Source organism: Oncorhynchus tshawytscha, unplaced genomic scaffold (genome assembly GCF_018296145.1).
Source record: "Oncorhynchus tshawytscha isolate Ot180627B unplaced genomic scaffold, Otsh_v2.0 Un_contig_919_pilon_pilon, whole genome shotgun sequence".
Taxonomy (NCBI): Eukaryota; Metazoa; Chordata; class Actinopteri; order Salmoniformes; family Salmonidae; genus Oncorhynchus; species Oncorhynchus tshawytscha.
Genome location: NW_024609510.1, coordinates 69746 through 95621, shown reverse-complemented (window position 1 = coordinate 95621; position 25876 = coordinate 69746). Strand labels below are relative to the sequence as shown.

The window sequence follows — 25876 nt, the reverse complement described above, 5'->3', positions numbered from 1 at the left end:
TGGGGAGGGGGAACTCTGTGGGGAGGGGGAACTCTGTGGGGAGGGGAACTCTGTGGGGAGGGGAGGAACTCTGGGGGGGAGAACTCTGTGGTGTTTGGTAGGGGGACTGTGGGGAGGGGAACTCTGTGGGGAGGGAACTCTGTGGGGAGGGGAACTCTGTGGGGAGGGGAACTCTGTGGGGAGGGGGAACTCTGTGGGGAGGGGGGGGAGAACTCTGTGGGGAGGGGGAGAACTCTGTGGGGAGGGGGAACTCTGTGGGGAGGGGGAGAACTCTGTGGGGTTGGGGGGAGGGGGGAGGGGGGGGGGAGAACTCTGTGGGGAGGGGAGGGAGAACTCTGTGGGGAGAACTCTGTGGGGAGGGGGAGAACTCTGTGGGGAGGGGGAGAACTCTGTGGGGAGGGGGAGAACTCTGTGGGGAGGGGGAGAACTCTGTGGGGAGGGGGAGAACTCTGTGGGGAGGGGGAGAACTCTGTGGGGAGGGGGAGAACTCTGTGGGGAGGGGGAGAACTCTGTGGGGAGGGGGAACTCTGTGGGGAGGGGAGAACTCTGTGGGGAGGGAGAACTCTGTGGCGTCTCCGCTGTGTGCCTCCGCTCTGGGGGAGGGAGAACTCTGTGGTGGGGGCTGTGTGCCCCGCCTGGGGAGGGAGAACTCTGTGGTGGTCTCTGCTGTGTGCCCAGCCTGGGGGGGAACTCTGGGGGAACTCTGTGGTGTCTCTGCTGTGTGCCCAGCCTGGGGAGGGAGAACTCTGTGGTGTCTCTGCTGTGTGGAGGGGGGCCTGGGGGAGGGAGAACTCTGTGGGGAGTCTCTGCTGTGTGCCCAGCCTGGGGGAGGGAGAACTCTGTGGTGTCTCTGCTGTGTGCCCAGCCTGGGGAGGGGGAACTCTGTGGTGTCTCTGCTGTGTGCCCAGCCTAGGGAGGGAGAACTGTTTGGGATCTATACATACCTTTCTTCATTAAAACATTGTCTCCACCACCAAGACTTCATTCGCCATGAAAAGATTTTCCCTGCTGGAAATTCAGATTTGTCTGTGATCTGTAAAGCATTCCAATTCAACACATTTTCATTGTGCCAGGTCTTAGACTCAGGAAGAGCCTTTCTCACACAGAGAGAGAGACCGCCAGCATGCCTCTTATTAAATAAGCGCTCATGCAAGAAATCTTGGGGTTACCGAAGCATTTACAATAGTAAAGGACATGGTGGAGGCTTGTCTGTCCTGTTTCGCCCCTCCAGAAAATATGTTCCATGATGATGTGTATATTCACATTCACACCACGCATGTTACTGAGCATGTGAATAACACACACACACACACACACACACACTAAATAACTCTCTGACCCACTGAATAACTGAATAACTCTCTGACCCACTGAATAACTCTCTGACCCACTGAATAACTAAATAACTCTCTGTCACACTAAATAACTCTGACCCACTGAATAACTAAATAACTCTGACCCACTGAATAACTAAATAACTCTCTGACCCACTGAATAACTGAATAACTCTCTGACACACTGAATAACTCTCTGACCCACTGAATAACTCTCTGACCCACTGAATAACTCTCTGACCCACTGAAATAACTCTCTGACCCACTGAATAACTGAATAACTCTCTGACCCACTGAATAACTCTCTGACCCACTGAATAACTAAATAACTCTCTGTCACACTAAATAACTCTGACCCACTGAATAACTAAATAACTCTGACCCACTGAATAACTAAATAACTCTCTGACCCACTGAATAACTGAATAACTCTCTGACACACTGAATAACTCTCTGACCCACTGAATAACTAAATAACTATCTGACCCACTGAATAACTCTCGGACACACTGAATAACTAAATAACTCTGACACACTGAATAACTAAGTAACTCTCTGACACACTGAATAACTCTCTGACCCACTGAATAACTAAATAACTATCTGACCCACTGAATAACTCTCGGACACACTGAATAACTAAATAACTCTGACACACTGAATAACTAAGTAACTCTCTGACACACTGAATAACTAAATAACTCTCTGACCCACTGAATAACTCTCTGACCCACTGAATAACTCTGACCCACTGAATAACTGAATAACTCTCTGACCCACTGAATAACTCTGACCCACTGAATAACTGAATAACTCTCTGACCCACTGAATAACTAAATAACTCTCTGACCCACTGAATAACTAAATAACTCTCTGACCCACTGAATAACTCTCTGACCCACTGAATAACTAAACAACTCTCTGACCCACTGAATAACTCTCTGACCCACTGAATAACTCTGACCCACTGAATAACTAAATAACTCTATGACCCACTGAATAACTAAGTAACTCTCTGACACACTGAATAACTAAATAACTCTCTGACCCACTGAATAACTCTCTGACCCACTGAATAACTAAATAACTCTCTGACCCACTGAATAACTGAATAACTCTCTGACCCACTGAATAACTGAATAACTCTCTGACCCACTGAATAACTAAGTAACTCTCTGACACACTGAATAACTAAATAACTCTCTGACCCACTGAATAACTAAATAACTCTCTGACCCACTGAATAACTAAATAACTCTCTGACCCACTGAATAACTAAATAACTCTCTGACCCACTGAATAACTGAATAACTCTCTGACCCACTGAATAACTGAATAACTCTCTGACCCACTGAATAACTAAATAACTCTCTGACCCACTGAATAACTAAATAACTCTCTGACCCACTGAATAACTCTCTGACCCACTGAATAACTCTGACCCACTGAATAACTAAATAACTCTCTGACCCACTGAATAACTAAATAACTCTCTGACCCACTGAATAACTAAATAACTCTCTGACCCACTGAATAACTAAATAACTCTCTGACCCACTGAATAACTGAATAACTCTCTGACCCACTGAATAACTAAATAACTCTGACCCACTGAATAACTGAATAACTCTCTGACCCACTGAATAACTGAATAACTCTCTGACCCACTGAATAACTAAGTAACTCTCTGACACACTGAATAACTAAATAATTCTCTGACCCACTGAATAACTAAATAACTCTCTGACCCACTGAATAACTAAATAACTCTCTGACCCACTGAATAACTGAATAACTCTCTGACCCACTGAATAACTGAATAACTCTCTGACCCACTGAATAACTGAATAACTCTCTGACCCACTGAATAACTCTCTGACCCGCTGAATAACTAAATAACTATCTGACCCACTGAATAACTGAATAACTCTCTGACCCACTGAATAACTAAATAACTCTCTGACCCACTGAATAACTAAATAACTCTCTGACCCACTGAATAACTAAATAACTCTCTGACCCACTGAATAACTCTCTGACCCACTGAATAACTAAATAACTCTCTGACCCACTGAATAACTAAATAACTCTCTGACCCACTGAATAACTCTCTGACCCACTGAATAACTAAATAACTCTCTGACCCACTGAATAACTCTCTGACCCACTGAATAACTAAATAACTCTCTGACCCACTAAATAACTCTCTGACCCACTGAATAACTAAATAACTCTCTGACCCACTGAATAACTCTCTGACCCACTAAATAACTCTCTTACCCACTGAATAATTAAATAACTCTCTGACCCACTGAATAACTCTCTGACCCACTGAATAACTAAATAACTCCCTGACCCACTAAATAACTCTGACTGAAACACTAATAACTAAATAACTCTCTGTTCTACTGAATAACTAAATAACTCCCTGATAAAGAATAACTAAATAACTCTCTGACCCACTGAATAACTCTCTGACCCACTGAATAGACTAAATAACTATCTGACCCACTAAAAAGTAACTCTCTGACCCACTGAATAACTAGGGCTCTGGTATAACTCTCTGACCCACTACATAGGGCTCTGACCCATAAAGTAGTGTAACTACTAGGGCTCTGGTATAAAGTACCCACTGAGGGCTCTAAGTATAACTCTGGTATAAAGAGTGTACACTGAATAGGGCTCTGACCCAGTGTACTGAATAAAAGTAGTGTACTACATAGGGCTCTGGTAAAAGTAGTGTACTACATGAGGGCTCTGATAAAGTAGTGAATACATAGGGCTCTGTATAAAGTAGTGTACAGCCCATAGGGCTCTGGTATAAAGTAGTGTACTACATAGGGCTCTGGTATAAAGTAGTGCACTACATAGGGCTCTGGTATAAAGTAGTGTATTACATAGGGCTCTGGTATAAAGTAGTGTACTACACATAGGGCTCTGGTATAAAGTAGTGTACTACATAGGGCTCTGGTATAAAGTAGTGTACTACATAGGGCTCTGGTATAAAGTAGTGTACTACATAGGGCTCTGGTATAAAGTAGTGTACTACTACATAGGGCTCTGGTATAAAGTAGTGTACTACATAGGGCTCTGGTATAAAGAGTGACTACAGAGGACAGAGACTGGTAGAAGAGAGAGGGACAGAGAGAGAGAGAGAGATAGAGAGAGAGAGAGAGGGCTCTGAGAGAGACAGAGAGAGAGACAGAGAGAGATAAGAGAGAGAGAGAGAGAGAGAGAGAGAGAGACAGAGAGAGAGAGAGAGAGAGAGAGAGAGAGAGAGAGAGAGAGAGAGAGAGAGAGAGAGAGAGAGAGAGAGAGAGAGACAGAGAGAGAGAGAGAGAGAGAGAGAGAGAGAGAGAGAGAGAGAGAGAGAGAGAGAGAGAGAGAGAGAGACAGAGAGAGAGAGAGACAGAGAGAGAGAGAGAGAGAGAGAGAGAGAGAGAGAGACAGAGAGAGAGAGAGAGACAGAGAGAGAGAGAGAGAGAGAGAGAGAGAGAGAGAGAGAGAGAGAGAGAGAGAGAGAGAGAGAGAGAGAGAGAGAGAGAGAGAGAGAGAGAGAGAGAGAGAGAGAGAGAGAGACAGAGAGAGAGAGAGAGAGAGAGAGAGAGAGAGAGAGAGAGAGAGAGAGAGAGAGAGAGAGAGAGAGAGAGAGAGAGAGAGAGAGAGAGAGAGAGAGAGAGAGAGAGAGAGAGAGAGAGAGAGAGAGAGAGAGAGAGAGAGAGAGAGAGAGAGAGAGAGAGAGAGAGAGAGAGAGAGAGAGAGAGAGAGAGAGAGAGAGAGAGAGAGAGACAGAGAGAGAGAGAGAGAGAGAGAGAGAGAGAGAGAGAGAGAGAGAGAGAGAGAGAGAGAGAGAGAGAGAGAGAGAGAGAGAGAGAGAGAGAGAGAGAGAGACAGAGAGAGAGAGAGAGAGAGAGAGAGAGAGAGAGACAGAGAGAGAGAGAGAGAGAGAGAGAGAGAGAGAGAGAGAGAGAGAGAGAGAGAGAGAGAGAGAGAGAGAGAGAGAGAGAGAGAGAGAGAGAGAGAGAGAGAGAGAGAGAGACAGAGAGAGAGAGAGAGAGAGAGAGAGAGAGAGAGAGAGAGAGAGAGAGAGAGAGAGAGAGAGAGAGAGAGAGGGTAAAGAGAGAGAGAGAGGGTAAAGAGAGAGAGAGAGGGTAAAGAGAGCCCATTGTAAATGGTTGTTTGTTTTCTCCCGTGGGGAGATAAAGGACAGTATGATAACCTGTCAAGTAACTGATTTACCAATCGACTCCTCTCCTCACCTCTCCTTCTCCCCTCTCCTTCCCTCTCCTCCTCTCCTTTAGTGCCCTCTCCTTCCCTCTCCTCCTCTCCTCTCGTCCCCTCTCCTCCTCTCCTCTCGTTCCCTCTCCTCCTCTCCTCTCGTCCCCTCTCCTCCTCTCCTCTCGTCCCCTCTCCTCCTCTCCTCCGCTCCTCTCCCTCTCCTTTCTCCTTCCCCCTCTCCTCCTCTCCTTTAGTGCCCTCTCCTTCCCTCTCCTCCTCTCCTTTAGTGCCCTCTCCTTCCCTCTCCTCCTCTCCTCTCGTCCCCTCTCCTTCCCTCTCCTCCTCTCCTCTCGTCCCCTCTCCTCCTCTCCCTCCGCTCCTCTCCCTCTCCTTTCTCCTTCCCTCTCCTCCTCTCCTTTCCCTCTCTTCCCTCCCCTCCTCTCCTTTAGTGCCCTCTCCTTCCCTCCCCTCCTCTCCTTTAGTGCCCTCTCCTTCCCTCTCCCCTCTCCTTTAGTGCCCTCTCCTCCCTCTCCCCTCTCCCTCTCTCCCCTCTCCTTCCCTCTCCTCCTCCTCTCCTCTCTCCCCTCTCCTCCTCTCCTCTCTCCCCTCTCCCTCTCCTTTCTCCTTCCCTCTCCTCCTCTCCTTTAGTGCCCTCTCCTTCCCTCTCCTCTCCTCCTCTCCTCTCTCCCCTCTCCTCCTCTCCTCTCTCCTCCTCCTCTCTCCTCCTCTCCTCTCTCCTCTCCTCTCCTCTCCTCCTCTCCTCCCCTCCTCCCTCTCCTCTCCTCTCTCCCCTCTCTCCCTCTCCTTTCTCCTCTCCCTCTCCTTTCTCCTTCCCTCTCCTCCTCTCCTCTCATCCCCTCTCCCTCTCCTTTCTCCTTCCCTCTCCTCCTTTCCTTTAGTGTCCTCTCCTTCCCTCTCCTCTGCTCCTCTCCTCTCGTCCCCTCGCCTCCTCTCCTCTCCCCTCTCCTTCCCTTCCCCCATCCTCTCCTCTCATCTCCTTCTCTTTGTGTGTGCATGCCTGCGTGTGTGGAAGGAATCTAACTGGTTTTGGTCTCTTGAGCAAGCAAAGTATAATCTTTGTGCAATAGCCTACAGGTATATTCTGCTGCCTTTTCAAACTGGTGAGCTAACTAACCATATAAGCCAATCAAGGACAGGCCTAATTACATGTTTGACTTAATTACCAGCTTTTACATTTGCCGTCTATTTGCTTCGATGCAGACGGCTTCAGAAAATGGATCAAGGATGGTAAGATGGATCTTCATCGGCAACAACGTGTTTTTGGTTACCTAGTCGTGAGACTGAACCAGGAAACGACACCAGCTCAAGGGCTCCTCCAGATCCAGTCCCAAAACAAAGATGTTTTCTCTGTGTGTAATCAGCACTACAAGTGAAGAAGACACAGGATGGTTGTACAGTCTGTGTGTGTAATCAGCACTACAAGTGAAGACACAGGATAGTTGTACAGTCTGTGTGTGTAATCAGCACTACAAGTGAAGACACAGGATGGTTGTATAGTCTGTGTGTGTAATCAGCACTACAAGTGAAGAAGACACAGGATGGTTGTACAGTCTGTGTGTGTAATCAGCACTACAAGTGAAGACACAGGATAGTTGTACAGTCTGTGTGTGTAATCAGCACTACAAGTGAAGACACAGGATGGTTGTATAGTCTGTGTGTGTAATCAGCACTACAAGTGAAGAAGACACAGGATAGTGGACAGGTAATAATAGGTGTCGTCCTTTAGCAGAACTCAACTGGGTTCATTCGTTAAACACAACGGAAAACATCTTAGAAACATTTTGCAACAGAAAGCGTAAAAATGAGTGTTTCTTATTGGACCAGTCCTGATAATCCCTGTGTTTATTCCGTGTGGTGCCTAATGAACTGGACCCTGCTATACCAGTGAGATGCTCTTATTGAATCCCTTGGAGACCTGAGTTAGTCACAGACCTATTGTGAAAGACCCATGGGGGGGGCAGAGGGAGGGCCGGGGGGGGGTTGAGGAGGAAAGGAACTTTCCATTAACTGAGTACACACGTGTTAAACCAGGTTATTGTTGGTTTAGCTCTAAAACCACTTGGCTCCAGAGAGAGAGAGGGACAGCAGCCTGAGAAAATAACTCCAGGAAGAAGCTGAAGACTTACAAGATAACAGAAACCGGTAGATTATGGTTGCCACTTACTACACTATAATCACTAAGACAGTAACGATTACAACACTAAACAATCTATCTGATCGATGGTCTTTAACAGAAAAATGGTGTATTTTTACTGCCATCTTCTAAAAGTCCTTTCTATAGTCATTGAGATATTGTTTAAGATATTGTTTGAGATATTGTTTGAAGTGGGGCCTGTTCCTCTGTTTCTGAGTCCTTCATGGAATCACACCCTACTTGTTATTCCAGCACTATAAAAGAGGACAAGAAACCCACACAGGTCACGTGGTCAACTCTTTGTATCACTTGTTGAATCGTCCACAGCAGCACCACATTCACTTCTAATGGAAAGGACTAGGGGGGGATAGGGGGAATAGGAGGGGAATAGGGGGCAGGAGAGGGGAATAGGGGGCAGGAGAGGGTCAAAGCCCCTCTTTTCAACTACAAAGCCCAGCTATTACTGACAATCAGTGGAATAATCCAAAGTTTGTTTTGAAGAACAGGGGAGATTGTTGCTTACAGAAGGAGATAGACAGAGAAGGGGGGACTGAGACTGAGAGAGAGAGACAGAGAGGGGGACAGAAGGAGATAGACAGAGAAGGGGGGGGGACTGAGAGAGAGAGAGGCAGAAGGAGATAGACAGAGAAGGGGGACTGAGAGAGAGAGAGGCAGAAGGAGATAGACAGAGAAGGGGGACTGAGAGAGAGAGAGGCAGAAGGAGATAGACAGAGAAGGGGGACTGAGAGAGAGAGAGGCAGAAGGAGATAGACAGAGAAGGGGGGGACTGAGAGAGAGAGGGCAGAAGGAGATAGACAGAGAAGGGGGGACTGAGAGAGAGAGGCAGAAGGAGATAGACAGAGAAGGGGGACTGAGAGAGGGGACTGAGAGATAGACAGAGAAGAGAGAGAGAGAGGAGATAGACAGAGAAGGGGGGACTGAGAGAGACAGAAGGAGATAGACAGAGAAGCAGAAGGAGATAGACAGAAGAGATAGACAGAGGGGGGGGACTGAGAGAGAGAGAGGACAGAAGGAGATAGACAGAGAAGGGGGACTGAGAGAGAGAGACAGAAGGAGATAGACAGAGAAGGGGGACTGAGAGGAGAGAGAGAAGGAGATAGACAGAGAAGGGGGACAGAGAGAGAGAGACAGAGACTGAGAGAGAGAAGGAGATAGACAGAGAAGGGGGACTGAGAGAGAGAGAGACAGAAGGAGATAGACAGAGAAGGGGGACAGAGAGAGAGAGAGACAGAAGGAGATAGACAGAGAAGGGGGACTGAGAGAGAGAGAGAGAGAGAGAGACAGAAGGAGATAGACAGAAGAGAGATAGACAGAGAAGGAGATAGACAGAGAGAGAGAGAGAGAGACAGAAGGAGATAGACAGAGAAGGGGGACAGAGAGAGAGAGAGGCAGAAGGAGATAGACAGAGAAGGGGGACTGAGAGAGAGAGAGACAGAAGGAGATAGACAGAGAAGGGGGAGAGAGAGAGAGAGAGACAGAAGGAGATAGACAGAGAAGGGGGACTGAGAGAGAGAGAGAGAAGGAGAGAAGAGATAGACAGAGAAGGGGGAGAGAGAGAGAGAGAGGGGGAGAAGGAGATAGACAGAGAAGGGGGACTGAGAGAGAGAGAGAGGCAGAAGGAGATAGACAGAGAAGGGGGAGAGAGAGAGAGATAGACAGAAGGAGATAGACAGAGAAGGGGGACAGAGACTGAGAGAGAGAGAGAGGCAGAAGGAGATAGACAGAGAAGGGGGACTGAGAGAGAGAGAGAGAGACAGAAGGAGATAGACAGAGAAGGGGGACTGAGAGAGAGAGAGGCAGAAGGAGATAGACAGAGAAGGGGGACTGAGAGAGAGAGAGAGACAGAAGGAGATAGACAGAGAAGGGGGGGGAGAGAGAGAGAGAGAGAGAGAGACAGAAGGAGATAGACAGAGAAGGGGGGACTGAGAGAGAGAGAGACAGAAGGAGATAGACAGAGAAGGGGGACAGAAGGAGATGAGAGAGAGAGAGAGAGACAGAAGGAGATAGACAGAGAAGGGGGACAGACTGAGAGAGAGAGAGAGACAGAAGGAGATAGACAGAGAAGGGGGACTGAGAGAGAGAGAGACAGAGGAGATAGACAGAGAAGAGACAGAGAGAGAGAGAGAGACAGAAGAGATAGACAGAGAAGGGGGAGAGAGAGAGAGAGAGAGGAGATAGACAGAAGGGGGACAGAAGGAGATAGACAGAGAGATAGGGGGGGGACTGAGAGAGAGAGAGAGACAGAAGGAGATAGACAGAGAAGGGGGACTGAGAGAGAGAGAGAGACAGAAGGAGATAGACAGAGAAGGGGGACTGAGAGAGAGAGAGACAGAAGGAGATAGACAGAGAAGGGGGACTGAGAGAGAGAGAGAGGCAGAAGGAGATAGACAGAGAAGGGGGACTGAGAGAGAGAGAGAGACAGAAGGAGATAGACAGAGAAGGGGGACTGAGAGAGAGAGAGGAGATAGAGAAGGAGATAGACAGAGAAGGGGGATAGACAGAGAGAGAGAGAGAGAGACAGAAGGAGATAGACAGAGAAGGGGGAGAGAGAGAGAGAGAGACAGAAGGAGATAGACAGAGAAGGGGGACAGAGAGAGAGAGAGACAGAAGGAGATAGACAGAGAAGGGGGACTGAGAGAGAGAGAGAGAGACAGAAGGAGATAGACAGAGAAGGGGGACAGAGAGAGAGAGAGACAGAAGGAGATAGACAGAGAAGGGGGACAGAGAGAGAGAGACAGAAGGAGATAGACAGAGAAGGGGGAGAGAGAGAGAGAGAGAGACAGAAGGAGATAGACAGAGAAGGGGGAGAGAGAGAGAGAGAGACAGAAGGAGATAGACAGAGAAGGGGGAGAGAGAGAGAGAGAGAAGGAGATAGACAGAGAAGGGGGACAGAGAGATAGACAGAGAGAGAGAGAGAGAGAGAGACAGAAGGAGATAGACAGAGAAGGGGGAGACAGAGAGAGAAGAGATAGACAGAGAAGGGGGAGATAGACAGAGAAGGAAGGGATAGAGAGAGAGAGAGAGAGAGACAGAAGGAGATAGACAGAGAAGGGGGACAGAGAGAGAGATAGACAGAAGGAGATAGACAGAGAAGGGGGGACAGAGAGAGAGAGAAGAGAGACAGAAGGAGATAGACAGAGAAGGGGGATAGACAGAGAAGGGGAGAGAGAGAGAGAGACAGAAGGAGATAGACAGAGAAGGGGGAGAGAGAGAGAGAGAGACAGAAGGAGATAGACAGAGAAGGGGGACAGAGAGAGAGAGAGACAGAAGGAGATAGACAGAGAAGGGGGGACAGAGAGAGAGAGAGACAGAAGGAGATAGACAGAGAAGGGGGGACAGAGAGAGAGAGAGAGGAGAAGGAGATAGACAGAGAAGGGGGAGAGAGAGAGAGAGACAGAGAAGGGGGACTGGAGAGAGAGAGAGACAGAAGGAGATAGACAGAGAAGGGGGACAGAGAGAGAGAGACAGAAGGAGATAGACAGAGAAGGGGGACAGAGAGAGACAGAGACAGAAGGAGATAGACAGAGAAGGGGGGGACAGAGAGAGAGAGAGAGACAGAAGGAGATAGACAGAGAAGGGGGATAGACAGAGAGAGAGAGAGACAGAAGAGAGAGAGAGACCATACTGAAGGAGCAGATAGACAGAGTGAGGGGACAGTTGATTACAGAACTACTAGCGCCCCTCCGAGACAGAAGGAGTGTGTGTGTGTGTGTGTGTGTGTGTGTGTGTGTGTGTGTGTGTGTGTGTGTAGACAGAGAAGGGGGACAGACCCAGTGGTCACTGGTCAGGCTTTCCATTGAGTCACAGCATGCCCAAGGGGTCACTAGGGGTCAGCCAGATAACCACGGGAGTAACCTAAACTAACACTGCTAGGTCTCTCTCACACACACACACACAAAAGACACATACAAACACAGCTGGGTGGAAGGCACCTGGAAACAAGGCCCTGAGGAGGAGAAGCCAGAGAACCTGGGCTTTATTGTGGAGGAAAGATGGCCGTGTGTTACTGTGGCCGGGAGCTCTCTAGCCAAACACTGACGACTGTCCATGGAGAGAAGCCTCAAACAACGATATACATGTTTTTCACAGGTGACAGTTTCAATAATCACCACTGCTTCCTGTATCAAAAGGTCGGCTGGTCCTCATTGAAGTCCCACAGGTGACAGTTTCAATAATCACCACTGCTTCCTGTATCAAAAACACAGGGTCACCTGGGCTTTATTGTGGAGGAAAGATGGCTTTGTGGCCGGGAGCTCAGCCAAACACTGACGACTGTCCAAAGCTGGTCCTCATCAAAGTCCCACAGGTCACTTCATTACTCCTATTCTTTGTTTCCAAAGCTCCGCTACACAAGCTTCCAACTTACCTAACTTTGCTGCTAACCTATAAGAGAATGAGCTACCAAACCCGCTCGCAGGATTGGTTCATTCTTGAGGTCCCTCTGGTCACCACCAATTTAGGTAAATCCTCCTATAGTTTTCCCCCATTGTTGGAATAACCTAGAAAATTCCTTCCATCTTGATTCCCTGGTGCCGCTAGGACAGTTTAGGACTCTGGTGTTGAATGAATTAATTCAGTATGGAAGTTTACATTGATTGTTGTGGTTTATTTGTTGTAGTTGTGGTGTTGAGGTTGTGGTGTTGAGGTTGTGGTGTTGAGGTTGTGGTGTTGAGGTTGTGGTGTTGAGGTTGTGGTGTTGAGGTTGTGGTGTTGTGGTGTTGAGGTTGTGGTGTTGAGGTTGTGGTGTTGAGGTTGTGGTGTTGAGGTTGTGCAGTTGAGCTTGTGGCGTTGAGCTTGTTTGAGCTTGTGGTGTTGAGGTTGTGGTGTTGAGGTTGTGGTGATGAGGTTGTGGTGTTGAGGTTGTGGTGTTGAGGTTGTGGTGTTGAGGTTGTGGTGTTGAGGTTGTTGTGGTGTTGAGGTTGTGGTGTTGAGGTTGTGGTGTTGAGGTTGTGGTGTTGAGGTTGTGGTGTTGAGGTTGTGGTGTTGAGGTTGTGGTGTTGAGGTTGTGGTGTTGAGGTTGTGGCGTTGAGGTTGTGGCGTTGAGGTTGTGGCGTTGAGGTTGTGGCGTTGAGGTTGTGGCGTTGAGGTTGTGGCGTTGAGGTTGTGGCGTTGAGGTTGTGGCGTTGAGGTTGTGGCGTTGAGGTTGTGGCGTTGAGGTTGTGGCGTTGAGGTTGTGGCGTTGAGGTTGTGGGCGTTGAGGTTGTGGCGTTGAGGTTGTGGCGTTGAGGTTGTGGAGGTTGTGGTGTTGAGGTTGTGGCGTTGAGGTTGTGGTGTTGAGGTTGTGGTGTTGAGGTTGTGGTGTTGAGGTTGTGGTGTTGAGGTTGTGGTGTTGAGGTTGTGGTGTTGAGGTTGTGGTTATTCTTCTTGTTTTATTTGGAGTGTTGAGGTTGTACTTCCTGTTTGTGAGAAAATGTTTGTACTCAGGGCAGCATTGGGAAGGAGACTGGGTCTGAGGTTGGGCCTGAATAGGTTGTGGTTAATACCAGGTTTGTCTTACTTTGATGACACTAGGTTTCTTCAGGTTGTGGGTTGTATTTATGTATACACTCAGGTATCTGTATCAAATTTTAAGCTTCAGAATGTGCATACACTGGCTTGAAAGCGCTTTCAACCCATTCCAAACAATAGGACCAATGAGCATGTTCCTTTTCAATCATTCTAGAACCACTCTGGAAAAAGGAAGACAAAACAAGGGCACAATGAACCCCACTTCAGGATGGAGCAATGAACCCCACTTCAGGTTGGAGGTTGACAATGAACCCCACTTCAGGATGGGGGACAATGAACCCCACATCATTTGGAGGGTCACTTCCTGTTTGTGAGACTTGTTTGTATGGAGGGCAGCATTGGGAAGGAGACTGAACCCCACTTCAGGATGGAGGGCACAATGAACCCATGTGTTTGTCTTACTTCTGATGACACTATGTTTCTTCACCTTCAGGGTTGTATTTATGTATACACTCACAAAACGTATCTATATCAAATTCCTTAAGCTATCAGAATGTGCATACACTGGCTCAAAGCGCTCTTCAACCCATTCCAAACAATAGGACCAATGAGCATGTTCCTTTTCAATCATTCTAGAACCACTCTGGAAAAAGGAAGACAAAACAAGGGTCATTTCAATGAACCCCACTTCAGGATGGAGGGCACAATGAACCCCACTTCAGGATGGAGGGCACAATGAACCCCACTTCAGGATGGAGGGCACAATGAACCCCACTTCAGGATAGAGGGCACAATGAACCCCACTTCAGGATGGAGGGCACAATGAACCCCACTTCAGGATGGAGGGCACAATGAACCCCACTTCAGGATGGAGGGCACAATGAACCCCACTTCAGGATGGAGGGCACAATGAACCCCACTTCAGGATGGAGGGCACAATGAACCCCACTTCAGGATGGAGGGCACAATGAACCCCACTTCAGGATGGAGGGCACAATGAACCCCACTTCAGGATGGAGGGCACAATGAACCCCACTTCAGGATGGAGGGCACAATGAACCCCACTTCAGGATGGAGGGCACAATGAACCCCACTTCAGGATGGAGGGCACAATGAACCCCACTTCAGGATGGAGGGCACAATGAACCCCACTTCAGGATGGAGGGCACAATGAACCCCACTTCAGGATGGAGGGCACAATGAACCCCACTTCAGGATGGAGGGCACAATGAACCCCACTTCAGGATGGAGGGCACAATGAACCCCACTTCAGGATGGAGGGCACAATGAACCCCACTTCAGGATGGAGGGCACAATGAACCCCACTTCAGGATGGAGGGCACAATGAACCCCACTTCAGGATGGAGGGGATGGAGGGCACAATGAACCCCACTTCAGGATGGAGGGCACAATGAACCCCACTTCAGGATGGAGGGCACAATGAACCCCACTTCAGGATGGAGGGCACAATGAACCCCACTTCAGGATGGAGGGCACAATGAACCCCACTTCAGGATGGAGGGCACAATGAACCCCACTTCAGGATGGAGGGCACAATGAACCCCACTTCAGGATGGAGGGCACAATGAACCCCACTTCAGGATGGAGGGCACAATGAACCCCACTTCAGGATGGAGGGCACAATGAACCCCACTTCAGGATGGAGGGCACAATAGAGGAGAAGAGCTCACCAGATGCAGTGTCCACAGCGTTATTATCACAGCATCTAGACAGCCTGGGGATGCCACCCAAGTGGCACCCTATTCCCTACATAGTGCACTACTTTTGACCAGGGCCCATCCCTACATAGTGCACTACATTTGAACAGAGCCCTTTGGACCCTGGACAAAAGTAGTGTACTAAATAGGGAATAGGGTGCAGCAGTTTTGCACTCTCTGAGCTTGTCACAAAGTTCATTAGCAGATTTAGCTGCGCACCTTCCTCCTGCTTCTCTGCAATTAAAGACAACTGTGCAAACGGAGCGCTAGCTGCTGCTGTGACGCGGTGGTTGGAACGACCTCCCATCTCGTTGCTCACTCGGAGCAGTGGAGAGCCATGTGTGGGCTAGGCAAATACGTGTGCAATCGGCAAGGCAACAAGCACCATGTCATCAACAACACAGAGGAGAGATTAAGCCCTGGGTCTATACATGGGTATACATATACATATGTATACATGGGCCACGTCTGCATGTATGGCTGAAGGACTTTAAAACAACAGAATATGGAGCAGTCTTCCTATACTAGTTTTATGTGTTTTAGTTGTCCTGTGGAATCTTAGCTGTCGTGTGGAATCTTAGTTGTCGTGTGGAATCTTAGTTGTCCTGTGGAATCTTAGCTGTCGTGTGGAATCTTAGTTGTCCTGTGGAATCTTAGCTGTCCTGTGGAATCTTAGCTGTCCTGTGGAATCTTAGTTGTCCTGTGGAATCTTAGTTGTCCTGTGGAATCTTAGTTGTGTGGAATCTTAGTGTGGAATCTTAGTTGTCGTGTGGAATCTTAGTTGTCGTGTGGAATCTTAGTTGTCTTAGTGTGGAATCTTAGTTGTCCTGTGGAATCTTAGTTGTCCTGTGGAATCTTAGTTGTCCTGTGGAATCTTAGTTGTCCTGTGGAATCTTAGAATCTTAGTTGTGTGGAATCTTAGCTGTCTTAGTGTGGAATCTTAGTTGTCCTGTGGAATCTTAGTTGTCCTGTGGAATCTTAGCTTCCTGTCTTAGCTGTGGAATCTTAGTTGTCCTGTCCTGTGGAATCTTAGCTGTCCTGTGGAATCTTAGTTGTCCTGTGGAATCTTAGTTGTCCTGTGGAATCTTAGTTGTCCTGTGGAATCTTAGTTGTCGTGTGGAATCTTAGTTGTCCTGTGGAATCTTAGTTGTCGTGTGGAATCTTAGTTGTCGTGTGGAATCTTAGCTGTCGTGTGGAATCTTAGTTGTCGTGTGGAATCTTAGTTGTCGTGTGGAATCTTAGTTGTTGTGTGGAATCTTAGTTGTCGTGTGGAATCTTAGTTGTCGTGTGGAATCTTAGTTGTCGTGTGGAATCTTAGTTGTCGTGTGGAATCTTAGTTGTCGTGTGGAATCTTAGTTGTCGTGTGGAATCTTAGTTGTCGTGTGGAATCTTAGTTGTCGTGTGGAATCTTAGTTGTCGTTGTTGGAATCTGCGTTGATGAAGCCTAGGAACATGCAAGCACATTATTTCCTAGCATCACCTATTCCCGTGGAGGAGACTAGACAATATGCTAAGAAGTGTATCACTTTTTAGTTGTTTTGAAATGTGTTATGTTCACATGAACACCACTTAACAAAAAAAGAGAAGACTAAAGGAAACTATTTATGGAAATGTTTGACTCCCCTTCAAGTGGGTCAAAATGAGCAGGGAGGGGGTGGGGTCAAATGTAGTAAATAAAGGGGTTAAATAAATGTGGTAAAACTAGTTTTCTAGGGAGAAGGAGTAAAAGGGTTTTAAAGGGAGCATATGGAGCCAGGCTGGGCTCTCTCTCACACACACACACACACACACACACACACCCAAACTGGCTTGGTCACATTCACAAGCCTTCACAGCCAGACTCTCTCCCTCTCTCTATGACTGTTTCACCTCTCCTGAAATGCTCTTATCCGCTCCTTTTTTTGACAAGAGGCGCCCTGCGTCCTTCCTGCATGCGCTACTTTCCTGCGCAAAGCAAGAGACAAGCAAAATAACAAGGAGGAAAAAAGATGGAGGAGTCGGAACGGAACATTATTGGTTCAATGCTTGGGTGCACAAGCTGCTAGTAACTCGGCGCACACCCTGGAGTTTAATAAATTCAAAGTACTATTTTTTTTGCCCTTTTCTGCTACAGTCCCCTCGCTGGAATAAATTGGTTTGTGCATAAATGAGCTTCCGTTCCTTCTTGTTAACAAATTCTCTATATTTTTTCCAGTCCAATTCAACGTTATGCCCCAGGGCGTATATTAACAATACATATGGATAGAGATAATTCTCACACCGCGCTAATCCGTTAAGGGTGTCACAGCCGCCTAACAAACGCAAAAGCATAAAATGTCCTACAAGAAATACAAAATTCTAAAATACATAGCCTATATTCAGCTCAGCTGGAAAGTATCGCGATAAAACAAGTGCAGTTTCATTTAATTGAAAACGGTCTTATCTTTGAGCCAAAGACCCCTCAGCGCTCTCTGGATAAGTTAATTTGTGGTTTATGGATCATTAAGCAGATATGCCTAAAATGTAGGCTAGCTGCACTACTTTGTATTGTATCATAATCTTACTCTGAAATATCAGGAATGTAATTGATATGGACATATTCCAGATCTGTCAGAACAGTTTTACATAGAGGCCTATTAATGCGCTTCACAGCGGAGACACTGTCAACCTATATGCCTATATGATATTAGCCTCAATATTTAGGCTACAAGGAAGGCCATCATTAGATTAAAATAGGGCATGTCTTCATCTTAAAGTCAATTAAAGTACCATATCACTGCCCGCGAGCACAACATGATGTGCTTCATATACCTACAAACCCTAGGGTGCTCGCGAAGCCTATATTTCGATACCCCTTTATCTTCCACAGTTTCACTCATATCTCAGACTATCTAGGCGCAACGTCTTTGACAAGGTCCCCAAAGAATATGCGTTCAAAGAAACACTTAAGTGCACAATTGGCATCATGTTATTTAATTCTGCTTTTGAATTAAATGAAGTGTTATCTGGCGGGGCGATCTGCCTCATTAGCATAATCATTAATATGGGGCTGGTGACGGAGAAAGAGAGAGAGCGCGAGAGAGAGGAAGCTTGAGGCAGGCAGGGGGTCGCTCCCATTTTGGTCCCAGCTCCTCCATGAATGACGATGCCTAGGCTTTACTGCCTGCTAACTACGCTATTCACCACAGAACATGGAAGCTGCTCGCTGCCACTCTCTCCGGAGCACTACAACAGACCGCCAGCTCTAGCCGGCCACTCAACCATATGGAGGTCCACGGATTTAAATTATTTAGCCTAATCGCTTCATTACTTTTTATATCTGCCTAGCCGCTAATCTCTTTAATTTGGCCACTTGTTTTTTTCCCTTCATCGGTATCCATAGCCTATGTCTCTGAGGGCCTTCATTCATTCTTCTCTAAAACCCTAACAGAGATAACTTTCGAAAATATAGGCCTATTTTGTTAAGTGAAATAAGAAAAGCTGTGTCTCTATTCAGGCTACAAAATGAAGCATGCTATTAATGGCCTAAAATCCACCGCATAAAAGATAGAGCTATAGATTTGCATAATTCTAATCATTATTACTGTTATCATTATTTAACGGCAATACGGACCATTAGGGTCATGCCTGCGCGCGCACTACAATGTCCCTCGAGAGCGAGCAGCCAGTGGAGCACATAATGAAGGATGTGCTGATATCGCTACTGCTGCCCGCGACTCACAATAGGAAACATTCCCCTAATCTAGCCTACTGCTTTGTCCTAATCTAGCCTACTGCCAAGTAGCTTTCAAAATCAAACCGTAATTTCAGCAAGTGCCATGGAATCTCTCTCTGTCTTCGCGCTTTAAAGCACAAAGTGGTCACGAATAGGGCTATTCGCCTAAGCAATGTGCGCTCATGTCTGAGGAAAAATACTGACAAGACACCTAATGAACCGTAAACTACAACGGGAAATCCAAGGCAACTAAACCCACGGTCTCAGTCCCTCCGGTGAGATATCAAACTATGCGTTTGGCCTCTCCACAGTAGCTGCGTGGTAATATAAATGCACTGATGACGTTTCGTTTTGATTAAAAAATAGAAGACAGAGGTGGTGGAGAGGAAGGAAAATAAGAAAAGGGAAAGATGGCTAAATTAAAATGGACAAGAAGCAGGTCAAGTTTATGGCGATGCTTTCTCGGGCTAATCTCCCCCGGGTCGGTTCCCGGATCAAACCTTAATGGGCCAATAATGGATACATTATACAGAGAAATTTTCATTCCGTTGGAATCTAAAAAGGTCTTAATCGTATGCAAATAACAGCGCCTCGCGGAGAAGTGACCCAGAAGACACCACACTGAATATTCCCAGTAGAGAGAGAGAGAGAGAGAGAGAGAGAGAGAGAGAGATGTGACATTACCTGATCAAGAGGCCCGGATGATCTTGTTATTTCCTCGTTGTCCGATTTTGATCCGCCCTCTCTGTCGTCGATCACCAAGTCGATGGGCATCTTTCCTTTCAGACAACTGATGTACCGGTGACAGAAATTGTCACATAGTTCGTGTACCTATAGAACAACATAAAAGAGAATAGGAAAACACACCAAAAGAAAAGACATGAGCTACTGTATATCTGACACATGCCTGCAACTACAAAGCTACAAGCCACTTGGACAACCTGGTCCAAATGGGTTGAGGCGAGCACGTGGTGTTGCTGTGCGCTCCCACGTGACCAGCCAAATCCAGAAATATGAAGTAACTTTATTACAGAGAAAAATTGAGACTTCAACGAAAATTGACAATGACAAGAAGACTGGCGGGCTACAACCTAGTCAACACCCGTGTTAAATGTATCAGGCCCCCAGGTTGTGTCCATTAGGGAGGTGGTGGGGTGACCCGACTGATTGACATTTAAGGTAAACTGCTTCATTTCCTCCAGTGAACCAACCCGGTGCATGTCGCCTGGTCATGCCGAGGATGGTGCATGCTGTATGGGCTAAATGCATCGCTACACAATGCTGCTACAGCCGGCAACGACCCTTCTGTTATATAATGTTTTGAATTGTATTAAAATAGCCCAACACTCGGCCTACTGAAAGTCAATTAACAATCATTTCAACTGATCAATTGTTTGGACAGTGGGCTACCATTGGTAAAACATATCAATATACCATATAAAAATATAGCTCACTAATGTCATCCCAAATCTATGCTACAGCGGGCTACTTTTCTCGGGCTTTAGCATTCTCCAATACCTACAGCGCGTATAACATACTTTAAATTATATAATTCATTCACCTTGTATGTAATCTACACCAAAATAAACTATTAGCTCTCAGAGAGATTTGGTCACAGAGATATCCGCTCCATGCAGTTGTAGCAGCTTGCGTTGTGATTAGGCTACAACGCGGAAGAGAAATAGGCCCCATGATTGATTTCGACACTAATTATAGCCGACTAGAAAAATACATTTATGCAAATGTCGCCCATAGCTATGAAGTGTGACAAGGCCAGGCAGCAACAGGGAGCTGGGATATTACCTTTTCCAACTCCAGAAGATGAAACCGTAAGACTTGAATGGCTTGAATCATCTGAAAATTTTAAATAACAATATAAAAAGATTAGCTTGTAAAATGTCCTAATATGAAATAGGCATATGTTTCTGGATAGGATATAAGAAACTAGAATGGAGAAAATTATTCATGTTAAATTGGATTTTGAATTTTGATTTTATGTCGAGCTGATATTCAACATTATAAGCGTACGGCATTACAACATTGGCTAATCAATCAAACACAATAGAAGCTATCCCAGACATAAGCATTAGATATCCTACATTACAAGTGAAAACTATTAACATACTAACTTTCCATCGAGGGAAATGTAGTCCAAATCCATTTGACAGCTTTCTAATGCGGCCCTCAAAAGATGGTTATCTACGGTGACAACCGAGGTCTATCATGAAATCAAACAACCCGGATTGAAGAACAACAACCTCCAGTCGTTGGAGAAACTTTTTGAACTAACAGCGTCTGGTGTTCAGAAACCGTGACACAATATGAAGGCAAGCCCTGATATGTTAGATACATCCACGTTGGCTCTTAGTCCTTAGCCCACTTCTTGAATAATCAAATCAATATTTGTCTTACCAGGTTATCCAGTTCTGGATTTGATGAAAATAACGGCTTTTCTGCCCGAATCTAAAACCACAAAATCGTGAACACTTCAACACTTATGGGCAACATCCGTGAGAAAATAATCATGTATTTAATATTAAAATAGTATTCCCAATATTGAACAATGTGTTAAATATAAACTACAGTTAATGGCATAACAAATACTCTCGGATACTTCTAAACAATACACGTTTCAAAACGTTTCCAATGCTAAACTTTACAATAACATTTAATTACACTAACAAAATGCCCAGCTTAAAAACATGGGCTTATGCTCAGCCACACACATCGTATGTATAATGGAGCCTATGTTAATAACGCGTAACGTTTTGTCACCGACCTGTTTTGCAAACACTGCTATATCTTCATTGAAAGATTCCGATGAACAAACGTCTCCTCCCGCGACCCCAGGCTCTCTGGGCGTGCAAGTCGCTAATTCACATTTCTCAAAAATCAGTGCAAGCAGGGGGAACAGGGGGTGCCTGCATGGAATCAAACACAATAGCAAATGTCACCGCAGAGAACAAGGCCGGGGTCAACACTGGTTCTATAAGCTAGTCTCAACAACTAGGCATAGCTCTGGGAATTGGTGATATGTGTATGCTGTTTTATGTATGGCGTTTATAGCCTATTAGTGCAGAAAAATATTCAAACGATATAGTTTTTACTGACAGATAATTGTGTCAAATGATTTGAATAAAATGTACTTTTTTTTGTGCACCACTGTATGTTCTCCTAAGCCTACAGGCTAGATCTGCCTTTGTCTTTGAAAATATCAAACGTTTAATATGTGCAATTTGTTCCATTTTAGTCGCATTTGTAAATCGCGGATATGACCGTTCTGGATATGTTAGAGCCAATGTCTAGAATTTAAGAAAATATGGCGCTCTCAAGTAAGCCTACCATTGAACTGAGTAAATAGTTAAATTATTTGTGACATGTTCAGTCACCGTACATACATCATGCTTTGGAATTTTAATTAACTCATCTAAATTAATGTAGGGTGTGCATAATTTTGGGTGTCTGTTTTATTACATAAAACTCCTCGAAATTGGCCATATAACATGACCATTGCACACCATTTAGTTATATTAATATGTAGTAATCAATTGCAGGTCCTTGTAAAACTACAATAAACTAATTGGAATTTTAATTTCCAAAACATATAGCCTAAAATGTGCTGCTGCACATAGTAGCTATTGGTCTCAGGGTCACGGGTGCATCATATTTTGTGTCAGCAAATATCGTAGCCTATATTTTGAGTACATAAAAGCATACAACTTGTGCCAAGTTATAGAAGTCAACACAACTTTCGACAATAAATGATTCTTACAAAAAAAAGTTCCAAAACAACAATAATTCCCAGGTAACAATCCCACGTGTATTTGACTTTTTCCCAACCGCTCTTCACCGCCTAATAGTCTACACATGTTCAACTCAAACAAGAAAATCAACCAAAACATATGAAATCCCACACAAAGTTGCTCATATATAACCTCCGTAAGCTACAGTCACCTACCCATATATCTGGTCTTTATCTCTCTTCAGGGCGTCGTTGACGGACGAGCCCATACTAGGCGGCATGGCGTTGCTGTGGGCTGTGTGCGGGTACTGGTGTGAGTGTAGCTGGGGGCCGTGGTTGAGGTGGACGGCCTGCATGGAGCGGGCACCGTGCGGGTCGCCGTACATGGTGGTGGGGATACCCACCCCGTCCATCCCGTAGTGGGGCAAGTCTTCGTACTGTATACACAATAACAACACAGTTTCCTACTGAATGGACAGTTATAGGACTGTGGAGGTTTTACGCACTTTGCAGACAACAATATAACGTGTAAATAGTAACCTACCAATGAATGAATAAATAAAAAATGAAGTCTCCCGAGGTTGGCCTTAGTGACCTTGTTTATATTCAAGCATATAATACCCCTAAAGCTCAACTGTAGCTCCAAGCGTATTTTAAATATTTACACCACCATATAAGAAATAGTAACAAAATAGGGATAATCTCGTTAAAACATTATTCAAATCTGATCTTTAATTCCAAAGCTAGGCTACTAAATAGCAAAAACTGAAATATATATGAGCAGGATAAAACGGATGACAAGCATGCATGTTTCGTCTTTGTGTATTTGGAATTATTTGATAGTAGGCTTTCACAACATTTAGTCTCTTTAATTACAGTGTTTGCTAATTTTAGAGCATCATTAGAATTGTGTAATATTGGTTACTCTGTTATTACACGCCAAATACACCATCATTCATATATTGAACAAACGCAGTTAAATTGATGTTTCTGTTTCTCATAATGATGATCATTGAAGATGTCTAGTATAGATAGATCTTTTTATGAACATTTAAACCGAAGTGATTTGTAGTTGTAAGTTGTCTCCATATTTTCCATCCCCATACGCCCCTACTGAATGTGTGCCTGAATATGTCTTTTCACGCAGACACAGAACACGTATAACACGTTGACTAAAAGTTAAAACGACATTTATGTTGGGGCCTGTTTCTTTCACGAATTAATCAGTGATTTTAATGATGTATTGTGGACTCTGAACGTGACACGATATTATAAAGACTACCATTTAGACCCTGACACGTGGAGAGGTGCACAAATGACCCGCGTGGTACTGATGTAGTGTGTCTCTCCATCAAGCAAAAGGTCTTTGAATAATAAGTGTGATCTCTCTTACATTTCATGTAAACAAATTATACCATCTAGTCGAGTATTCCGGGGGTTTTAGGCTGTGTCAAATCATATGTCATCACATCATGACAAAAATGTGTTTTATTAGCATATGCAAAAATGTTTTTTTTTTACCCAAATTACTCAATTAAACGTTATTAGGCCTACTTTGTAATAAACTACAATTGAGGATGCAACTCTAGATGATCATGAATTATAATCTCAAAAAACACTCAGAGATTCAAACCTCAAAGCATTTACATGAATTTGATGAATTACACAAATGACTAAAATAATTTAAATTCGACTTTGGAAGTATAAAGTTTGGGTTTGTTTGGTCCCATTGCTCATTGTTTCTCTTCCAGTAACTGGTCTGTCAAGACTAATCTGGAAACAGCAGATAGGATGACACTTCTAATGTCCCTAGTCGGGGCGTTCGCGAAGCAGCAAATATGTGCGTCCGTGCGTAATATTGTGCCAAAGATGCAAAACTGCAAAACATGGAATTCGGTCCAGCGGGGTCTTGAAGAAGAAAGTAAAGTTTCGCCGCGAGCGTCTGTCATTGGCCACGTTACCGTGTTCATGGCTTTGCATTTTCACACAGTGGAGTTACAGTGAAACTTTTCGGGATAGTCTTGCTACGTACCCGCTGCGCCATATCCCTCCTCTAGTCCCTCTCTTCTTCTCTCCTTTCGCTTCGGATATATCCCCTAAGAGGCCAGGGTGAAGAACAAATAAAAACGCAAATTCCAAATGCGAAATCTTTCAAGAATCCGTATTTCTTGCAAGAGAAATGCAACGATGAATTCAAGCCAGCCCTCTTCAGCTCAAGTTCAGTCCAAAGCAACCGCGAATAGGGCCTGAGCTATCCCCAGGGCAGTGGCATAGGGAGAGAAACCCCAGTCTTATTTTCCCAAAAAACAGTATGAAAATACCCCTCAAAACAAAACTAGCGAAGTCTCGTGGCTTTTTGCCACCACGCCTGTCAATCAAACGCCGAGGCTTGTCAAAGTAGCCCGGAATGAATGATGATCCGCGCCGCGCTTCCACGGGTTAGCACACCTAATGTGAATAGTCAAATGCACACAAAACATTCAGCTCACTCGTTTTTCTTTTGATCACTCTCGGCTCCTGGGTTGATTTTTTAAAACGCAAAAGCCCTGTAAAGGAGATCAGGAGGAGGTGGGGTGATAATTCAGGCTTAGTCTTTCTTAAAGGAGCAGCCCTCGATCGATGCTGTGCTCAGTCGCCAACTCCTCGTTGGTTTGTGTACAATGGGTGCGAGTAGTTGGGAAACGCGACTGAGGAGTGGATATGGACCAGACTGCCGAAACCCGGAAGTAGTGGTGGCCATAACAGGTCGCGTTATACACAATGCGAATGGGCTACATCAAGTCGCGCGGAGAGGAGGGGGGTGTCGTGGGAGGACCTTCGAAAGCTCGAGTTGAGCAGTCAGTGGGTATTCCGAGCCCCTGTCTGTTTGTGTTCTAGGCTATAGGGAGAATATCCCTCAGCCCCTGGTGGTGTTGCTCTGGTCAAAGCCATGCATGCATAGCTTTAGCCTCGGCGTGTGGGATATCACCCTGACTCTTGGTCGTGTAGTCGACTTTACTGTAGTGTTTGTTTGACTCATGGTTATTTATTCTTTCTATTTACAAATGTGGATTTTCCAACTAATCCCAAGATTAAGATGATCGTCTCAGGACTTTGATGCCATTCCAGATGTTAATCATGTGAAAACTAGTAGGCTACTAGGTAGAAGAGAGCCCAATAGGAACACAGTGGTTGGATCAACGCTGTTTCCAGAAAATGATGTTGCACCAACGTGGAATAGACGTGCCCAGTAGGAAACGCCTTGCAGTATGCTATTGTAATTATATTTATATCCGTGACAAATCCATGTTTTTGAACGGTAGTTAAAATCTTAAATAAACCTATGGTTAATGTCCTTCTAAAGGGCTCTTGGTTGCAACATACCCGGCCTTTCCTCTTTGACCATTTATGCAGTTTCCACCTTGAACACGTCTATGCACTTAATCAATCCTATTAATGTCTCATCTCTGTTATTGTAGAGATGTCTTTATCTATTTGGACTAGAACTGGGCGGGACTCCCTAAAAACATGTCATTTCGATACAGCTATGACTGTTCTTAGCAGGTT

General features: G+C 45.5%; 1 protein-coding gene across 1 annotated transcript in view; it reads right to left on the bottom strand.

Moving 5' to 3' along the window:
- The window catches only part of LOC112241756 (homeobox protein Meis1), a 90609-nt gene extending 65541 nt beyond the window's left edge, over positions 1–25068 (bottom strand). The window contains exons 1-6 of the mRNA XM_042315615.1: positions 24363–25068; positions 22547–22767; positions 21368–21509; positions 21001–21051; positions 20392–20442; positions 19273–19419 (exon numbers count right to left, since the gene is read on the bottom strand). Coding sequence (XP_042171549.1) covers positions 19273–19419; positions 20392–20442; positions 21001–21051; positions 21368–21509; positions 22547–22767; positions 24363–24374 — 624 coding nt within the window. The 5' untranslated portion in view covers positions 24375–25068. The remainder of the gene's footprint in view (positions 1–19272; positions 19420–20391; positions 20443–21000; positions 21052–21367; positions 21510–22546; positions 22768–24362) is intronic.
- Positions 25069–25876: the final 808 nt, after the last annotated feature.